General features: G+C 42.1%; 1 protein-coding gene across 1 annotated transcript in view; it reads right to left on the bottom strand.

Annotated features, from left to right (window-relative positions):
- The window catches only part of esr2b (estrogen receptor 2b), a 52,285-nt gene that overhangs the window by 18,959 nt on the left and 11,279 nt on the right, over positions 1-22,047 (bottom strand). Inside the window, exons 2-3 of the mRNA XM_079573477.1 lie at positions 5,557-6,016; positions 3,554-3,747 (exon numbers count right to left, since the gene is read on the bottom strand). Coding sequence (XP_079429603.1) covers positions 3,554-3,747; positions 5,557-5,951 — 589 coding nt within the window. The 5' untranslated portion in view covers positions 5,952-6,016. The remainder of the gene's footprint in view (positions 1-3,553; positions 3,748-5,556; positions 6,017-22,047) is intronic.

Genomic DNA, 22,047 nt, shown 5'->3' on the forward strand with positions numbered 1-22,047 from the left:
TATAATGACTATAGCTTTAGACATTACTGTTTTATAACGACTATAGCTTTAGACATTACTGTTTTATAATGACTATAGCTTTAGACATTACTGTTTTATAATGACTATAGCTTTAGACATTACTGTTTTATAACGACTATAGCTTTAGACATTACTGTTTTATAACGACTATAGCTTTAGACATTACTGTTTTATATAATGACTATAGCTTTAGACATTACTGTTTTATAACGACTATAGCTTTAGACATTACTGTTTTATAATGACTATAGCTTTAGACATTACTGTTTTATAACGACTATAGCTTTAGACATTACTGTTTTATAATGACTATAGCTTTAGACATTACTGTTTTATAATGACTATAGCTTTAGACATTACTGTTTTATAAAGACTATAGCTTTAGACATTACTGTTTTATAACGACTATAGCTTTAGACATTACTGTTTTATAACGACTATAGCTTTAGACATTACTGTTTTATAATGACTATAGCTTTAGACATTACTGTTTTATAAAGACTATAGCTTTAGACATTACTGTTTTATAAAGACTATAGCTTTAGACATTACTGTTTTATAACGACTATAGCTTTAGACATTGCTTAAAAGAGAAGTGTAGAAAAGCAAACACGTGTACAGTTAAAGTAAACATTCATCCTGGACTAATGTACAACACGATTACAGTGAAGTTTTACTCTGGTTGAATGATTGATAAAGTTGTGTGATTGTCCCAAACTGACCCTAGCATTTGTCGCCTCCCATTTCTCCGCAGGCACGTTTCACAACTTGCGGGGTCACTGTTACACTGATTTAAAACGGATACAAATGCTTTAGAATACATGTGTTTCCCCACAAATATCTGAGTTCATACTGTTTAATACTAAATGAAACGAAAGCTGATTTTGTTCAACCACTAGAACAAAAATTAGGCCTCTAAGTATTCGAAGTAGAAAGCACAAATATGTTAAAATAAGTGTAACTTACAACAACACACTGGGAATAAACCTTCTTCCGCGCAGCGCCACCTACTGTTCTGTAGTGTGACGCATTAGGCTTTTGAAATGAACAAAACACATGGACAAATTTACTTTATAGAATTGTAGTGGCGTAGAAAGTAGTGATGCACTGTTCCAGCTTTTTTGCTTCCGACACCGATACTGGGGGTTTGAGTATCTACCGATATTAACCGATACCAAGAGAACTTCTGAAAAGTTGCTTACTGTGAGTGAAAAAGTGGATGGCGTTTTATAATAAGTGAATTTCTTAATTTGTGAGATCACTAAAGTCTTGGCTCATCTTGCAAATGAGATGTTTTTGTACATATCAAGGATCACAGGACTTTTCGACTCCTTGGCTACATGACACTGGCCGTTAGGTCGCGTAAATAACTCACGGCATTAATCTGATCATCACAACTGGTGAATTACCATCACTCAACTCGATGATGCTTTGTAGGTGTGCTGGAAGTGCGTTCCACAGCTTTGGTCCCTGGACGGCAAATGACCGGCCTCCAAACTTGTTATATTTGCATTTGGGAGTGACCAGCGAGGTGTGGTCAGAGGAGCGCAGAGTTCTGGCTGGTTGGTAGACCGTCACCATTGAGGCCTTGAACACCCAGGCTTCCTGATGTTCCCAAACGGTCTCCCATCCAAGAACCAAACAGGCTCTACCTGCTTAGCTTTAGAGGTCCGACGGGATCTAGAGCCCAGGCAGTATAGCCTTTGGAATCGAAATCTGATATTGTATTTTTCATGTAACTGAACTTGATATTGGATTGACAGATGAAATGTGGCAAGCTGCTATTGATGGTATACATTCATCGTCAATATGTCACAGACACTGAGTTATTCAGTTGAAAGTGGTCCATCGCTTACACTGGTCTTAAGTTAAACTTGCTCAAATACAGCCTAACGTTGATGATATATCTGATCATTGCTGCACAGTATCAATAAAAAAAGTTTACAAAAAAATACAAAAATGTACTGTTACCGACACCTCTGGTGTCGAAAGGAGCCAGCTGAGGTGGCTCGGGCATCTGTTCCGGATGCCTCCTGGTCGCCTCCCGTGGGAGGTGTTCCAGGCATGTCCTGGTGGGACAAGGTGTCGTGGAAGACCCAGGACACGGTGGACAGCTGGAGGAGGTGTGTGTGGATCGGGAAGTTTGGGCATCTCTGCTGAGACTGCTGCCCCCGCGACCCGGCCCCGGATAAAGCGGAAGAAAAAAAAATAAAATGGATGGATTCCCTCTCGTGTCCAGCCTAAAGTCGCTGTAGATACTGTAGATACTGTAGAAACTGTAGATACTGTACTGTAGATACTGTAGATACTGTAGATACTGTAGATACTGTAGATACTGTACTGTAGATACTGTAGATACTGTAGAAACTGTAGATACTGTAGATACTGTAAATACTGTAGATACTGTAGATACTGTAGATACTGTAGATACTGTAAATACTGTAGATACTGTAGATACTGTAGATACTGTAGATACTGTAGAAACTGTAGATACTGTAGAAACTGTAGATAGTGTAGATACTGTAGATACTGTAGAAACTGTAGATACTGTAGATACTGTAGATACTGTAAATACTGTAGATACTGTAGATACTGTAGATACTGTAGAAACTGTAGATACTGTAGATACTGTAGATACTGTAGAAACTGTAGATACAGTAGATACTGTAGATACTGTAGATACTGTAGAAACTGTAGATACTGTAGACACTGTAGACAGTGTAGATACTGTATATACTGTACATACTGTAGATACTGTAGAAACTGTAGAAACTGTAGATACTGTAGAAACTGTAGATACAGTAGATACTGTAGATACTGTAGATACTGTAGAAACTGTAGATACTGTAGATACTGTAGATACTGTAGAAACTGTAGAAACTGTAGAAACTGTAGATACTGTAGATAGTGTAGATACTGTAGATACTGTAGAAACTGTAGATACTGTAAATACTGTAGATACTGTAGATACTGTAGATACTGTAGATACTGTAGAAACTGTAGAAACTGTAGATACTGTATATACTGTAGATACTGTAGATACTGTAGATACTGTAGATACTGTAGATACTGTAGAAACTGTAGATACTGTAGAAACTGTAGATACTGTAGATAGTGTAGATACTGTAGATACTGTAGAAACTGTAGATACTGTAAATACTGTAGATACTGTAGATACTGTAGAAACTGTAGATACTGTAAATACTGTAGATACTGTAGATACTGTAGAAACTGTAGAAACTGTAGATACTGTAGATACTGTAGAAACTGTAGATACAGTAGATACTGTAGATACTGTAGATACTGTAGATACTGTAGATACTGTAGATACTGTAGATACTGTAAATACTGTAGATACTGTAGATACTGTAGATACTGTAGATACTGTAGATACTGTAGATACTGTAGATACTGTAGAAACTGTAGATACTGTAGATACCGTAGCTTTATTGTCATTGAAGGTACACCTGACCCTGCATGTAAGGTGCTGCTACGTAAGTGCTAGCACAGACCCAGAGTCCGCCGCTGTTACCTTGAATGCTCCTCTTGAAGAAGGCCTTGCAGCCCTCGCAGGACCACACGCCGTAGTGGTACCCCGAGGCGTAATCGTGGCACACGGCGCAGAAGTGCATGTCGGAGCGCAGCGGCGTGGAGCAGGCGGCCCTGCCTTCCTCCGCGGGACACTTGAGCGGGCCCACCACCTTGGCCGCGCAGCCCAGGAGAGAGCTGCGGAAACGGGGGGAGAGCGAGGGTGAAGACACGCGGGAAAAAAAGGATGTGCAATCTTCAGCTGACAGCAGAATCTGGACACGATAATGGCGAGCGGTTTGTCAGACGAAGCCGCACAAGCGAAAGACAAGTCTGGGGGGGGGGAAATAAATATGTTGTTTTTCGTGAGCTCGCCACAAATCTGTCAGACTGAAAAATGTTAAAAATCACAAACACTCTTTATTGAATAGGTTCTTTTTCCAAACTAACTATTCTGAACTAATGAGTTATGACGCTGTTGGTCCAGGGACAGCATTAAAGGAAGTGACTTGGTCATTTCAGCTCTTTCTATGACTATGGGTCACGTTTTTTTTTAAAGCACAGCCCTTCTCTCAGAACAGTTCAGTTCACAGGGGGATAAATACAGCTCTCTGTCCTGTGAAGAGGTAAATAAGTTGTGAGGCTGCAGCGTGATGAAGTTTTGGAAAGATTTCCGTGAAAGGGAGACAGCAGACGCTCTGCAGTGACGACAGACAGACAGACAGACAGACAGACAGACAGACAGACAGACAGACAGACAGACAGACAGACAGACAGACAGACAGACAGACAGTCAGTAGGGGCTGCACCAAACACATTCAGCTGCACAAGGATGATTCTGTCTGTAATAAAACCAGATGAACTCGAGTCCAAAAATGTCTAAAAATGACTTTCATGATATCTATGGATGAGCTATTGCAGAGTCAAGAGAGACTTCAAAAGGGACAGATCCGCAAACTAAGGGGCAGCTGTTCCACAGTTGGTCCAGATTTAGTCCAGGTTCAAAACAGCTGACTGCTCTTTTCTCTTCTTTTTTTTTATAAACAGATTAGGAAACAGTGCTGCCTGATTGTACAAAGAAACAGGGTCACTCAAATTTCAAATTGCTATTTTCTGGTCCAAACTCATCTCAAACTTTCCTGATGCATTTACAACATCAACATTCGTCTCAGGGACTGAGTTTAAACCAGGTTTCACAACTTTCAGGAGGAAAACTGTCACTTCACTGTAAAAAATGCCTACTAGCCTGACATTTTATGACTGTTGAAAAGGCTTTAAAACCAGTGTTTTTTGGATAAATGTCTGATTTTACCATATACTAAAGGACAAAACTAATTTTATTCCAATAACAGAAAATAAAAAAATCAAGGATGGCTCCTTTAACTAGGTGTCCTCAGTTTTTAAACTTTGGCAAGCCATATTTCAGTCATTCCTCGGCTGTTTCTAACAAGTGTCAAGGAGCTCTGGGGCAGCAGTTTCAGCTCTTTCGGTTTATCTGGGCTACAGTTTTAGCGCTCTGGTGCAGAGAGAGGGAGAGCACATGCACATGCCGTGGGGGCGGCACGGTAGGGCAGTGTTAGCGCGTGTGCTTCACAGCTAGAAGGTCCGGGTTCGATTCCCACCTGGACGGGGCCTTTCTGTGTGGAGTTTGCATGTTCTCCCTGTGTCTGCATAGGTTTCCTCCAGGCTCTCCGGTTTCCCCTACCAATAAAAACATGTATAATAGGTGAATTCTCCAGCCAGGTGTTTCTGAGCATCAGCTTGGCCCTACATCAGGAGTGTGATGGATAATGTCAGATGTTCACAATGAAAAGTGTATAGTCGGGGCCTGACTATTAAATTATAATGCTTATCAATATTTAGGCTTAGTATGAGGAGAGAACGACTGTGACCCTCACTCAGAAACTGCTTTTTCATTAAAAAGTGGAATATTAATGGTGAGAGGTGCATGAACGAGACTTTATTTTAATGAGAGTAAAACGATAGAAAATAGCTGGGAGAACGTACCTGTTGCTGAAGTGCGGTTTGGGCTCCATCCAGCCGTGGTTCGGGGGCTCGTTGTATAGCAGCGGAGGGGGGCAGTGGAGCGTCAGGTTGCTGTGTCCATGGGGAGCCCAGAAGGGGGCGTCTGCGAGCGCGGGGCGGGGGTAGCTCAGCATGGACGGCCCGTAGAAGGAGAAGGGGGCGGAGGTGTACTCCTGGCTGCTGTCTGCGTACGGCGCGGGGATGCAGACCGCGTGAGTGTCCGGCGCGGTGGGGGGGCTGTACACGGACGGCACGCGCCCGGGGGAGAGCTCTCGATCGCGGGGCGCCTTACTGGAGTCGGCCTCCTGCAGCTGGAGCGGCTGGGGCTCCAGGACGGACGGGGAGGACATGGCGCCGCTGTCCTCGCTGTCCAACATTCGAGAGGGCAGAGGGGGGTCACAGGCGGACGGGTCGAGGCATGGTTCCCCACAGAACAGGTGCGCTGGAATAGAAACAGCAGAGGTTCTCAACTGGTGGTAGCAGGACCATTTTCAGTGAGTCGGGAACTTTAGCCTAAAATGACTGAATACTTTTTGGTGTTAAAACTTTTAATTTATGCTAAGATATGATAAGATATACTACTGTACATTGATCTCACTCTGGAGGAAATAATTTGTTACAGTAGCTCTTAAAGCAGCACTAAGTAACTTAATACCCTAATAAATACTTTCCGTATCCCTCTGGGAGTCTTTCATCTCCCCCTGGTGTCTGGCCAGAAAACTACACTTGCAACTTCGCTGCCACCGAGTAGGTGTCACCAATACACTCTGAAATATTAATGCCTCTACCCGGAAGTGACAGGACGCTGGCATGTTTTGGCTCCCGCTTCTCACTCCGGACGGAAAAGTTTGTTTAAAACAAAACATTTTTTTATGTACCGATTTCGCCTGGTACCGGGGGCATCTGATCCTGCCTTTTTTGTTTGGTTTAATTCCCCCTGTAAAGTATCTTTGAGTGTCCAAAAAAGCGCTATACAAGATGATGTATTATTATTATTAATGGAATCACGAAGAAGAAGCTAACAGACTAACGGGCAAAGCTAACTGTGGGCTAGCGGACAAGGCCTCGTGGAAGGCCCAGGACACGCTGGTGGGACCTGGAGGAGGTGTGCGTGGATCGGGAACTTTGGGCATCTCTGCTGAGACTGCTGCCCCCGCGACCCGGCCCCGGATAAAACGGAAGAAAATGGAAGAAAACGGAAGAAACGGAAGAAAACGGAAGAAAACGGAAGATGGATGGATGGATGGATGGATGGATGGATGGATGGATGGATGGATGGATGGATGGATGGATGGATGGATGATCTAAAATGACAATAAGACTGATGTCTACGCTTTAAAGAGGATGTGACAGTCTGACAAATCACTCTTTGTGGATTTAGCTTTGACTTTAATGCAAAAAGCTTTCACTTGTGTTGCCTGCTCCATTGTCCTCCATTCTTGTGTTGGTTTGGTAGAGTTCTGGGTAAAACTGACTGAAAAAAAGATCCGTCTCTTTTCAGAAATGTGTGGGTCACAAATGTCAAAGCTGCAGTACTGTACATAGTCCTCGACAAACCTGTGGCTACGAGTAGTTGCAGCAGTTCATATTTCAGACTTTCCTGTTGTTCCCGCTTCTCCACTTGTTTAAGTTGTTAGCTCAAAGCAATTGCAATATTTGTCTTGCTCTGTGTCCAGTTGAAACCCGTGAGACAGTGACGGGGAGCAGCTGCCGCTCTGACGCGTTTCCAGGAAGCTTTTGAGGAACGCATTTGAACTTAAACCCAATCTGCTCAGATTCAAGGACACTCACAACACGAGCCGGTCAGGTCACGCATCAGGAAATGACACGCACCATGGCACAAAGAGTATAGCGATTAATACTAGAGGGCTGGAATTTGAAACGCTTAACTAATACAGGTTTGTGGAGATCTGAACTGCAAAGATCAGACCCCATAGAGGACGTGGGATGGTGTTGTTTGCAAAGGATAAAGCATGTGGGGTAGAACGTCATGCGTCTAATCAAGGAAACACTCCAAACACCAGTGGTTCTCACATATTTTGGCTAACCTCTTGTTGGCCAGTGTAGGATAAATATTAGCCTGCTTCCTGTCAACATTTGAATGTAAACTGTGATAAATAAACATGGACAAACTTACATTTTATGAAACACACTCAGCTGGACATTTATTTGTGTTAATTTGACCAATGATCATAGATGGTATCAACACAGAAGTCTCCTCCAGTGAACAATCTATCATATATATTATCATATACTCAGTAATGATCCAACAGCTGCTTGTTTTCTGCCATGTACTTTTAAAATAGATCGGGCTAACTCTTCCCAAGAGAAATGTATGCAGACAGTGAGCAAGTCCGCTAGTCCAGGAAATTCTTCAGAGTCCAATAGCATTAGCCTGCTGAATGCATTGTCCCTGTAGCTGTTAGCATTAGCCATCAAACACAGCAAACTATGAACGATCCAGATGTTTTCAGCTGCTGTCAACCCTCGACCACAGTAAGGTCAAAGCCTCGTTAGAAATGATTAACTAATGTACAGACCTTTCTGCTTTCTGTGGGTCAGAATCACACACAGTGGTCACGAAACATCATCCTACAATATGTCAATGATAAAGAAACCACAGAAATTATATAAATGCCATGAAACCCGTACTTTAGTATTGCACCTGGCTTCACCATTCATTTGCATAGAACGATAGAACGATTTAAACAGGTCATTAAAGCCGTTGGCAAACAAAATGCATGCAGAACAAGTTCGCACAACGAGAACAACAGCATTTCTATGATTTCTGTGAGACACACCATCAGCATAGGAAGCATAGGCATAGCGTGACAAGCCAGGACCCAAACAGGGATTTAATTTGTTACATATGAAATAAAATACCCTCCTGGAACCGCCACCTTAACGTGGTGGAGGGGTTTGAGTGCCCGAATGATCCTGGAGCTCTGTTGTCGGGGGCTTCGTGCCCCTGGTAGGGTCTCTCAGGGCAAACAGGTCCTATAGGTGACGGGTCAGACAAAGAGCGGTTCAGAAGCCCCTTATGAGAGACCAACAGGCCCGGTTTGAATGAAGAGGCCGTCCTCCTGTGAACCCACCAGCTGCTGGAGGCGCCATAAGGGGCTGGTGCAGTGTGATTTGGGCAACTCCAACAGCTGCCCCCACGACCCGGAAACGGAAAAGTGGAAGAAGATGGATGGATGGATGGATGGATAAAATAAAATACTCTGATTTCCATAAACATTTGTTAAAGGCACACTGTGTAACATTTTGGACTATGCTTCATCCCCACTGCCGTCAGACTGTGCAAGACTGTAAAGTAACATGTGCAATAACCTCTTTGCAAAATACACGCAATAACCCCTGTATTCACTTCTCTGCGTCACTTTATCAAACACTTGCACTATGATGTAAACCTGCTAATACTGACTACAACTTTTTTGTGAACCTCTTATCTGTAACCTTACAGCCTATAGGCCAGAGTAACACCTCTTTTGAAAGCTAAGACCTACAAAACTCATCTAAATGGATCTTTTTCCAGCCGTTGTTGCTGGTCTTGTCGTTTTTTTATTGCTTTTTTGTCACATTTTGGTGGCTCTTCTGTTGCTTTTTTGTTGCGTTTGACACTTTTTCGACACTATTTACAACAATATTTTATTTGTCGTGTTTTTGTCACTTTTCCCATTGCTTTTTTATGACATTTATGTTGTTCTTTTGTTGCGTTTTCATCGCGTTTCATTGCGTTGTCACATTTTTTGCCACTTTTTCATCGCTTTTTGTCATGTTTTTGCCTCTTTTGTTGCTTTTTCATCCTTGTTTTTGTCGCCATTTTTTAATTTGGGTAATGCCAAACTGGAGATGTGCTCAGTTCAGGTGGGAGTAAAGAGGTTAGATTCAGTTCCCCACAAAGTTCTTGGTAGCAGTGTTAATTTTGACAACATATTTTAATTTAGTTTTAGTCTTAGTCTTTTGACGAAAATGTAATTTGATTTTAGTCTAGTTTTAGTCAAAAAAATATCTTCAATTTTAGTCGAGTTTTAGTCGGCTAAAATTGCAAGTCAATTTAGTCTAGTCTTTAAATTCGTCTTAAATTTAGTCGACTTTGCATTTATAATATTCATTATAATCATATTTAATCTTCCTCTGCTTCATGGAGCTGCTCCACATGAACAAAGCTCAGAGCTGATCCTTTGGCAGTGAATTTACATGATCTGAGGCTCTTTCAGACGGTCAATAGAAGTTTGGATGATTTTAGTCTCTCCTTTTCATTTTTATTTAGTCTTATTTTAGTCGACTAAATTATCTGGACATTTTAGTCACAGTTTTAGTCTCATGAAAAACTTTTAATTTAGTTTTAGTCCAATTTTAGTCGTCAAAAATATCACTTTGACTAAAATTAAGACTAAATATTTTAGTCGACGAAATTAACACTGCTTGGTAGACATAAGATACCACTACTTACTATTTAATTGTTTTTTTCCTTACATTTCCTGCCTATTTGCACACCCTGAGTTTCTGAATGTGACTCAAGGCCGTGGGAACCCAGGGTGCTGCAGGCAATATGAATTAATAGGAAATATGCACGGATAAAGCATTTTTTGGGGTCAATTTTGTCCCTCGGCACCCCCTAGCTATAATATCGTCCCACGGCTCTGATGTGACTAGTCAATTTCTCCATTGTTGAATTGGGAAAGTCTACCTATGACCCACTTTAGGGCCTCGACTCCCAACCCACCAGTTGAAAAACCACTGCTATAGATGAACATTCACTAAAAACAACATAAGTAGAGATAAGAATCCTGAAACAACTCCTTTAGCCTTCATGTCACTGCTGCTAACCACATCTAAACCAAATTTCCATCTGTTTGTCATGATTGAACGCAGCAGAAATCCCAGAAATCTTAGCGGTTTTGATGACACAATCCAGTTCCACTGTGCTGCAGGCCTTTGCGATCTGGTTGCAATTAATTGTGCCGCCTCATCACCTACGAGCCCCTGTTTGTTCTACTTCCGCATCTACAGTATTTGGCAAACGGAAGCAAAGAATTTCTTCCACGGTGTCGACAAAAGTCTCACCAAAATGGTGCCGCGGAGCCACATGACATCACTTCTTCCTTTGTGCCGCTGAGAGTGCATTTGACAGCGGCAACAATACAGCCATGACTCAACTTTTTATTATTTGCATCGAGTCATAAAAATCAAGTTACAGCCAAAGTCCGTGTTCCCAGAGCCAGGAACGCCACCGCCTACTTTCACCAAACTTACTGTCACCAAACCTTGACCTACTAATGCTAAACTTACAGCACAAAGACCAAGATCTCAATGTCCCTTTAAATGACACTGGGGTTCGTGTGGAAGAGCAGCCGGTCGGGACAAACTCTGATGCAGATTCTGTAGAGCGTGATGCTGGACGTGTCAGTGAAATGAATGATCAGGGAAATATTAATAGAGTTTTTAAATGAGTGCGTTTACATGCACTCAAGTACCCCGGTTATGAGCCATAATCCAGTTATGACGGTTTTATAAAGGGCTGGGTGCTGTTAAATCGTTAAATGATACCGTTATGGTACTGGAAAATGGACCAAGTAACTTCCTTTAATGCTGTCGCTGGACCAACAACATGAAAACTGGTCTCTTAAAGGGATATTTCAGCGTTTTTGACACAGGGCCTCATTTCCTAGTTATCCAGAGTGTTGCTGGTACCTGGAGATATATTTTTTGTAATTCATGCAGTTCTTGTACTTGAAGAGTTCCATGGTGCTAGGCTAGTGCAAGGCTAGCGCATTTCTATGGTATCAGCTAGCCTGCATTAAAAATAGTCTGACCCGCTCCACAGTGCACCTGAGGCAAATCATAACACCAGACTAACCATATAAATGTCTGTGTCCATAGAATAATGTTTGGAATATAACTGACCTGCATCACGTGAATGATCGCATTTTGAGGGACTATTTTCCAGCAGATCACTCCGCCGCTGCGTAGTTTATACAACCACGAAGCTGATGCTGCTCAAATATAAGGTACTTTAAATGCAAAATGGTTAAAATTATTCTATGGACACAGACATTTATATGGTTAGTCTGGTGTTATAAGTGATTTGCCTCAGGTGCTCTGTGGAGCGGGTCAGACTGTTTTTAATGCAGGCTAGCTGATACCATAGAAATGCGCTAGCCTTGCATTAGCCTAGCGCCACAAAACTCTTCAAACATAAGAACTGCATGAATTACAAAAAATATATATATCCAGAGATCAGCAACACTCTCATCACTCAACTAGGAAATGAGGCCCTATGTCAAAAATCCTGAAATATCCCTTTAAGAGACCAGTTTTTTTTATGTTGTTGGTCCAGGGACTTCATTAAAGGAAGTTACTTGGTCACTTCACGTCCTGATAAATAATACAAATAAAGAAATTGTTTTTTATGGAATAAAACAACTTTTTGTTTTCTGGTTCTATATAGGATTGGGGGCTATATGCAAGTTTTATGCTCACTACTGCCACCTCAGGTCTTACGTGTAACTGCACCTTCTATATTAAACTCGTGCATGACGGCACTTCGGACCCGAATTAACACCTTTCTGAGTGACAGTGCAGGATTTTAGAGGCAGTTGTGGTGAACAGGTCTGAGCTCATTCTACACATTAGGACATGGCTGGAACATGTAAACATTTTTAAACTCCGTAAGTGCCTTTATACCAGTATTGAAAAAACAGTACCCAGTCTATAGTCTATAGTTTTGGGGATATGGTGTTTATAATATGTAAATGGGGAAACTCAAACCCCCCATTTACACTATCAAATAAGGAATCCCGGCTTCTCGTATTGAGGCGACATCCGCCTCAGCCGGGAAACTCGAGTACATGTAAACGCACCCATTGATATTCCTAATGACAACGACATACACTGGAAAACTGTCTCAGCTCCATCTGAGCTCAGGACATCAGCACAGCAGCATCACCGTCTCCTCCATCTTTGAAAACACGGCCAAATGTCAGGACCTCGCACTGACCACAACTGTTTTTGCCATGTCCAGGGGAAAGCTTGGGGAAAAACTGATGAAAAGTCCACCAAGTGTTTCTCTGTAGTTGTTTTCTGGACCTGTCTGCTCTCACAGCGGGCTCTGGACCGAGCAGCTGCGCACTTTACGACAGGAAGACGAACAGCTGAGAGAACGTCACTGCAGATGGGAGAAAAATCTGTGATTAACTTCAGCACTGAGCTGGGATCAGGAGGGTGAGGGGATCGATCCGGTTTTATTTACTTCCTGTATTTCACAGTTGAAGCCGGGAATCACAGTTTTGGGATTCACAAACCTGCCACATTCATCTCACGGCTCAAAGTCCTTTCATCTGACTGAGATCAGGCACATTGTTTTGAATTTTGTCTCCAATTGTGGACGCCTTTATGAGACTGTCAGCGCATATGAACTAAGGTCACATGACTGAGGAGACGGTGAACTTTGAAACAGGTTTTGTTTCATGTGGATAGATCCAGTCGTTACAGAGATACGAACCATAAACCAAGTCCAAAATCCAGCATTTTGATAGTTATCACAGCTACAACCATAGAATTCTGAGCTGGATTTTAAATTAGCCCCCCCCCCGTTCAGAGCATAGAACCCCCCCCCCCAAAAAAAAAGGATCAAAAATAGGCCTATATAAAATATTGTATATTTTTCCTTCTTTTCTTTTTACAGCGTTATTACAGTATAAATGATGTTGTAATAACGTGGGACTGTATCATTCATATAATGTATTCACAATAATTAGTCAGATCTGCACAAATAAACAACTTATGATGAGCTGCCCAATGCTAAGAAAATAAGCTTTGTGAACGTCCATCTGCATAATAAATATGCATAATAAAACAGTAATGGAAGCCCAGTCTTACCATTAGAAAACAGACTGTTTGAGCTGAACTCAAACACGCGCATTTCGTACACAAGGCAACTCAATGCTCTTACAGGTGGATGTCTCTGAAGCTCTGTTACAGATATGATTCTTAAAGACTAATGTCTGTGCTTTTCCAAAGTGTCTAACAAACACTTCCATGTTCTGTGCTGTCATTGCAGCTTGTCAGGTTCTGTCTGCAGTCGCCTCATCTCAGTCCGCAGAAGTTTGTTTCAATCCACATTTACCGCTTTGTTTTGTTTTTTATCGTATTTACGAGGCCAAACGGGGCACATGGCTCACATGGCTCTCGTGCTCGTCGCCACTCATGAGAACCTCAATGAGCGCGGCACAGGTGGGGTCAGCCTTGTTCTTTTACTCCTCTGAAGCAGGAGAGCAGAAGTGTTCATTGTGTTTTAACCGAGCAGCGATGTTTGCGTTTCACACACCCTCCCCGGGATCTGCTTGTTTGTGTGGACGAGCACCACGTTAAGTTGTTTACAGCGGCTACAGCGACGCACCGCGCTTTTCACTCATACAACTCAAGGGTGTCTGGGTAATGTAGTCTCTGCTCACGGTGGGACGAAGTAGGAAGCGTGCATTGTGAAGGGCGCTCTGAAAAGCAGCGGAGCAGCCAAAGGATTAAAACAGATGTGCAAATGAGCATACCGGTACGCTAAAAGCACGTTCTTGGCGCACGGAGAGGTGGCGGTACGCTCAAGAGCTATTTTTGGAAGTGGCGGTACTGCGTACCGGTGCGTACCGGCCCACTTAAAGCACTGGACGTGGCCATAGTAATACGAACAAATGGCAAATCTGGCAGCCATCTTGTGCCTGGCCCTTCTAACCAAATGGGAAACACCACTTGATACTTTTTGTATTTATTTTGACTTATTTAAAGCAGTACTAAGTAACGTGTTTACCCTAATAATTCCTTTCCGTTGTCCCTGCGGGGGTAATACAAGTGTTTATGGGATGATTGGCGGGTCTTTCATCTCCCCCTGGTGTCTCTGGACAGAAAACCATGTTTGCAACTTGACTGCCACCGGACCGGAGAAAACAATACACACTAATGGAATCACGAAGAAGAAGCTATCATGCTAACGGGCAAAGCTAACTGCGGGCTAGCGTCACTTTAAAAAGTATTTACAGCCAAGTTTGAGTTAAAAAAAATATTTCCATTGTATAATTGGATGCACAGTAACACTCTCTCCCTTAGCCTTTCCTGTCAGCGTAGTATTTACTCTCCAAGACAATAATAACAATAACAATACGTTAAAAAATCGTAACTTGCTACGACACCTGCAGTTGTGCTTATGGCCTCTAGGAGGGAGAGTTACTTAGTACTGCTTTAAGATAAGATAATCCTTTATTGTCTTTATAATCTTAAGGGGCAGAATTATAACAATAAGGAAATAAAGAATACAATAAAAATAGAACAAAAATTAGAACAGACTATAAAAAGTAGAATATCGAGGTGCAAAGTTTACAGTCCTAGTGCAGGTTGTCAATAAGCAAAGAGGTTATTGCACTTGTTACTTTACAGTCTTGTTGTACAGTCTGACAGCAGTGGAGATGAAGGACCTGCTCCTTCTTGCACTGAGGGTGTCTCAGTCTTCCACTGAAAGAGCTGCTCAGCTCCTCTACAGTCCCCTGCAGTGGGTGGGAGGTGTTGTCCATGATGGAGGTGAGCTTGGCTAACACCCTCCTGTCACTCACCTCCTCCACAGAGTCCAGGGGGCCCAGGACGGAGCTGGCCCTCCTGACCAGCTTGTTTCATGACTCTTTGGGACATGGGAGAGTGATGCAGCGAATGCTAACCACCAGAATGCTAACCTCTGAAAACTGGGAGTGAATAGAGAAAACAATGCTAATGCGGCTAAACAAGAAATGACCTGATCCAGACTGAGATATGAGACTTAGAAGAAATAAGTTAATCACAAACAATGAGTGTATCACATTCTGCCGTTGAATAAATGTTGCTCCTGGATCACATTGTTAGCACAGGGGTTAGCCTCGCCAGCCGGGCACAAGATGGCCGCCACGTTTGCCACATCCACCCCCTCCCACTGCAGCAGGAGCATTATCTGATTGGTTTAACGTTGGAGGCTGACGGGGGAAACCGGAGGAATCCCGCCCAGACGCCCACGACTGGAACGCTCCCGAAAACGTGCAGTTTGTCCAACTCCAAAATCAAACAGACACATGGGATCAACGGCCGGTCACTGCGCCCTGAACAGACAAACCTTCACCCGATTAAAGACACTGCAGGTGAACACAAGGGGAACAAATATTTGGAAAGATACATTTACCTCTGCGCATTCAGTCAATGTGGCAGTGAGCGACCACAACACACCCGAGGACCCGTTTATGAACCTATTGTGCATGTTTTGTCGAGGGAGACAGGAGAGACGCGAGAGAGTGCAGTGTCAGGACACGGGGTCAGTTTGGGACATTCACACAACTTTATCAATCATTTCACTTTGGTAAGTCTTCACTGAGATCGTCCTGCATTACAGTCACTCTCAGTAAACGCTGCCTCCATTTTGAACTCCACTGTAGCACAGATTCAAGACTTTTTCACCCACACGTCACACCTCTGAGGTATTTCTTCAGTATAGACCCGTCAAGACAACAAGATTAATTTTTACTTATACTGTAGTAACATATTAGTTTGCCCTTTGTGTGTTGTTTATGTCAATGAGAAAGCGAATGCCATGAATAATCCAGCAGATAAATCTCTATTTCACAAAGCAATATGAAGAAGCTTAGGACAGACTGCTTTTTGATGCTCATAAGAGGTTAAATCCATAACATTCTAGAAATGGATGTCATTATTTCATACTTTTTTCCTTGGATAGAGTAGATAATGAAGAAGAGCCTTGTGACCATAGAACTAAGTGAGGGCGGCTTTCCCCATAGTGTTTACTGCAGGCTAACTGAAGCCGGTTCATGCTAGCGAACTATAAATAGCGAAAGGGAAAAACAGGATGATGCTGCGAACGAACACGTGGAGGTGAGAACGACAGGCAAAAAGGTTTCAGAGCAAAGATCCTCTGGAGCCAGTTACGCTTCAGGAAGAAGGAGGCTGTAATTAGTCCATTCTTAGATTACAGTCAATGCTCGCGCTGAAAATTGTTCCACAAACACATTTTTTTGGAGTTTGTGCCACGTTTTAAATCCAGGCATCAGCTTAGAGGAGGGGACTCTTGATCCCGGACTGGTCAAGCCAAATGACTTTGCAGGCCTCATTAAAATGTTACGATCCAGAAAAAAAAAGAAAGAATTGTAATTGTTCAGAAACTTAAAAAGAAGTAGATCATTTGAAGCTCGGGAACCCAAGTGACTTTCTCTAAGATCCAGTAGTACCTTAACTTTCTGCAACGGGCAAATATCTTTATAATTTGAACAGGGCGGCGCGGTCGTACAGTGGTTAGCGCTCGTGCTTCACAGCTTGAAGGTCCGGGTTCGATTCCCACCAGGGACGGGGCCTTTCTGTGGGGTTTGCATGTTCTCCCCGTGTCTACAGGGGTTTCCTCCGGGTACTCCGGTTTCCCCTAAAAACATGCACAATAGTTCAATCCTCCTGCCAGGTGTTTCTGACCATCAGCTTCACATCTGGAGATGGGTCCCTGGGCACCGGCCTACACCTGCTGCCCACTGCTCCTACAAGGTGCCATTGAAGACGAGTCAAATGCAGAGAACGAATTTTCTTACAGGGATTAAAAAAGCATAACTAAACTTAAAGGGACTATACAGAGTTTAAAAATGTTAAAATTAAGCATTTTTCTTCCCCTACATGTTCCAGCCATGTCCTAATGTGTAGAATGAGCTCAGACCTGTTCACCACAACTGCCTCTAAAATCCTGCACTGTCACTCAGAAAGGTGACTTCGGGTACGAGCTTCATATAGAAGCTGCAGTTACACATATGACCTGAGGTGGCAGTGGTGAGTATAAAATGACTAACTCTCATCTAGCCCCTTTAACGTAAAGGCACTAGATGCAAGTTGACCATTTTATACTCACTACTGCCACCTCAGGTCTTTCGTATAACTGCACTGATGGCACTTTGGACCCGAATTAACACCTTTCTGAGTGACAGTGCAGGATTTTAGAGGCAGTTGTGGTGAACTGGTCTGAGCTCATTCTACACATTAGGACATGGCTGGAACATGTAGGGGGAGGAAAATACATAATTTTAACATTTTTAAACCCTGTATAGTCCCTTTAACTTAACATTGCCCTGTCTGACGTGATGAGCTAAAAACGATTCAAAAAGTAGAGGAAAGAGCAGTGGGAAACTCTGTTATCTGCAGGTCAGTCCTGGTAAATCCGTCCATCATACTCTAGTGTTCAAAGGCTTTACAATTCAGGATTGCCAAGTTGGCACACATATACAAATAATTACAAGTGGCCCACAAGGACAAAAAACAGTTTGGAAACCGCTGTTTTACAAATTTGAGCCATTTTTACGTCACAATCCTGAGCTTTACGTAAATGATTCAAAGTCAAAATCCCTTCTGGTTCATGATCTTAACTTTGTTTCCTGAAAGTCTTCTCCACAAGTGACGACAAAGGCCACAACTTCTTTATTCTGTAATTTAAAGAAATCTCACCGTCGTTATCACAAACAGAGAAGACGCTGAACTTTGCGACAGTTTTTGTTTCAGAAATAACAAAGATATGAAGCACAAACAGAGCGTGCCGCCGTACTCACTCAGTCCTTGCTGCATTGATGGGAAAAGTCTCTCTTGATTGTCCGACGGTGTAATGTGAGCGAGTGTCAGTGAGCTTTGAACGTTTTGTTTTTCGTGGCAGCCGTCCACAGTAAACCACAAACAGGGCAAAGGGCACAATCGCACCGTCTGGGTTTCTACTGTAGTTTATCAGCCAGAAGGAGAGGACGGGAGGGACGGGGTTTAAGGATCTGCAATACTGTACACTGGTGATATTTTTATGAAGAACACAGCCTGGGTTACTGCCTGTCTCTCAGAAATCAGAAAAACAATGTTTCCATTTGCTCTGATATGTAAAAAAAAGAAAAGAAAAAAAGGTGCTTAATGACATTTATATGGGGAGTAAAAAACGCAGTTTGGCGGAAAATTCCATTTGGACGTTCCAATCAAAAAAGTAAATGAAACCCTTGTCATCTGTTTCATGGAGTTACTGTAGCGATGACCAGAACTTAGGGCTGCTCGATTATTGAAAAAATAATAATCACAATTATTTCAGTCATAATTGAAATCACGATTATTCAAACGATTATTTGTTGCCTTTAAAAAAAATGTCTTTATTTTATTTAGATATTTATTGATTAAAAAAACGATGATGAATATTTTCTGTTTTCTGAACAGTCATAAAAGTACAAATGATTTCAAGTTTGCCTTGATTAAGGAGAGGTCTCTGTTTCACACCTGCCCCCTGGTGGCCAGCCCTCACACCTGCACAAGTAAACTGAGCAGCGCAGCCTGATGATTGCCTCACACAGCACTGTTTGTTTTTATGTCAGGCAAAAGTATGAGCCATGGCACGTGAAATGCGAAGGGAAAATAATCCCAGTGCCATGAAATAAATAATGAAATAATGCAAGTCTGCTTTGCAAAAGAAAAAAAAACATGTTTTATTCCTTCATTGTGCATAACTTCAAATCATAACAACACTGCCCAAGAAGTGACTTCCTGTTTCGATCCAGCACACCAAAATAAAAGCACACACCTCGTCTCATTGATTAGTTCAGCACTTACTTGCAACATTACAAAAATTGTTTTGAAGAAGTGTTTTGTCTGTTAGCTCAATGACTGCCAATGACGTCTATAGACGTCATTTGAAATCCGAACATTGACTGCTAATTCATGGGAACAGCTGCAGCAACGCCTTGAGCATGTCTGGTGTTACAATCTTAGTTGTGCTGCCTAATGCTGCCACCTAGTGACTCAATAAAAGAACTACAAGTTGTTATATTGAGTCACTAGGTGGCAGAATTTCTCTTTCATTTTCTCAGCTTTTTGGTCAGAAAACAGCATTTTAGGTGATTTTACCTATTTTCTACGGGCAATTATTAAAGAATGGAAAGAAGTACAAACAAACTTTTTTTAGATGCAAGAAGAGTCTACTCTAACGTGCTGACATGGACCTAGACCTACATTTTCTGTGGGTCTTGAAAAAACAGTCAAAATCCTGAAAAACCTCTGGCAGTGGAGTTCTCTGATTTGAAAATGGCTGGCAGTCAATAAGTTAATATTAACTGTTAACTGTTAACAAATGAATAAGATGGAGCTTTTATTTTGGTGTGCTGGATCAAAACAGGATGTCACTTCTTGGGCGTTGTTATGATTTGAAGTTATGCACAGAGTCAATTACACAATTTAGTAACACTTTATTTTACACTATATTGTGTCTAACTAAATTTAGCACCATGTCTTTTTCAGTATATTGTGCAAACTCTCATCAGGAACAACACAGAAGAGCGTGAGCCGCCCGCATGATCCTGGACACAAACCTGGTACCAGTGCATTTGTGCCTCTGATCGTTTCACCAGACTTCGATAGAGTTTCGTCCAGACTTCCCTGACTACGGGCTCCTTGACTGCAGCTCAGAATATTTATCAACCATAAATAACGCCAGTGCTTCCTCATGTCCCCGTCCAAGTCTGGATTCGGAGTATCGCACATTCTTCGACTGTGCCGCGTTACCGTCTGCCAGATCTGCTCACAAAGCAAAGCCTAAAGATACTTTGATGAAATAAAGCCTTTGGTAAGTGTTAATCAAAGCTTTACACCAGGAAAGGAGCGACTTTAGGAAGAAAGTAGAAATCATTATGCTATACGTGAAGCGGGAAGCATCACAGAGTCCAGATCTTAACCTCATTGACAATCTTTGGGATGTGCTGGAGATGGTTTTGCGCAGTGGTCACACTCTCCCATGCAATACAATAAATGAACATGATACCTGATCATTGGACATTGCAGATGCTTAATGAAACAACGCCACAGCAAGTGTTCTGCAATCAAAGCTAAAGGATTTTTTGTGACCATGATGTGCCATCATTAAAAAGCAGTATTTTGTGTTCAAGTAGCAAATATATTTGGTTTCACTAAACTGCAGCGAATGAGTCCAAATCTATTAATATCTTAACCAGATGTGTTGATAGAGGTTAAAACATTGTTTCAACTGAGGCTGGTGAGTTTAAAAAAACATACACTTGTGTTAATATGAAGAAGTAATGAAGCCTAGGCGTTAATTCAACCTGGGAGACCAATTTCAGCATCACCTCTAGCCAATGATCGCTTCCGTGAGGGCCACACCTCCACCTCAGCCCATCACCTCCGTGGCAGCCAATCATCTTACCACCACTGAGTATGGAGTGAGCGAATAGTGCAATGTAAAGCGTCTTTGAGTGTCCAGAAAAGCGCTGTATGAAACCATTATCTACCTATCTACCTGCTTTCAAGCCTCTAGGAATCAGCTTCCCAGCTGTGCTCCGACCCACCTCCACCCCATCTCCGCCTCTTCCATCCACGGCTTCTACCTGGTGCATCTTCACAGATCTTTCATACCACCACCAGTGTCCAGGCTCTGGGGAAGACATCCCTAACTCCAACCTGTCCAGTCCTACTGACTTCAGTTCTTACATCGATGTCTACCACCCAGGTTTGATCAGCAAAACTAATATTCATGTTAATAAATCTTCCTCATTTCTGCTTTTGTCTGTCTGTGTCTATCCAGGTTGAAATACAAGTTTACTGTTGGTTAGAACATAAACATTTAAGTTGTAACAAATTCCAGTAATTTATAACTTGCTTGTTTAAGTTGATTGAAATGATATTGGCATCTTCAATGAGCTCAACAAAGACTTTTATGTTAAACTACTGTATTATTTATTTAACTGTGCAGGCAGTGCACATGGTAAATGGTGTCAACTTATTTAGCTTATTTAACTTTTCTAAATTCATTAGGCCCAAAGCGCTTTACAGTGCAAGATAAACCTTTAAGGAGCCAGACTGAAAACTCCTATTGTCTGGGACCTAATTACATTTACAGTGGGATTTGCTCAGTCGCATGGTATAAAAACAGACAGAAAAAGACCAGACTATTTTCAAAATACGAGTTCCCATTCAAACCATTCACTTCAAGAAAAGTTCAAAAGAGTCAATTTGGTCAAGATTTCTTTCAGTCTAACCTGCAGACAGAGCACTTTAATGCAGAAATAACTGACTTAAATGACAGAAAATCCACATTTACTCCAGATTGTTCAATAACGCGTTGCCCAAATGTAGTAAAATGTAGAGAAACTCCTCAAACTGTACGGCAATAAAGCATTATTGTTCTGCTCACGTGTTCAGAAGAAACTTTTATATCTACATGACAGTTTTCCTGGTGCTGCAAAACGACAAAATAGCTCAGATTTTTGACAGAAATCTCCAAAACTGGCAAACGACTTCTACAGTTTAGTGTCTCCACATCTTTTAAAGAAACCGTGGTTGTTATTTCGTCCAAAGTTGCTCTAAATGCTCGTCTAGAATGTAAAAAGCAGACAGACTTTGGCAGCCTGTCCTGGCCAGCGCGTCCTTTGACCCGCAGTGCTG

Source organism: Gobius niger (assembly GCF_951799975.1).
Source record: "Gobius niger genome assembly, chromosome: 16".
Classification (NCBI taxonomy): Eukaryota; Metazoa; Chordata; class Actinopteri; order Gobiiformes; family Gobiidae; genus Gobius; species Gobius niger.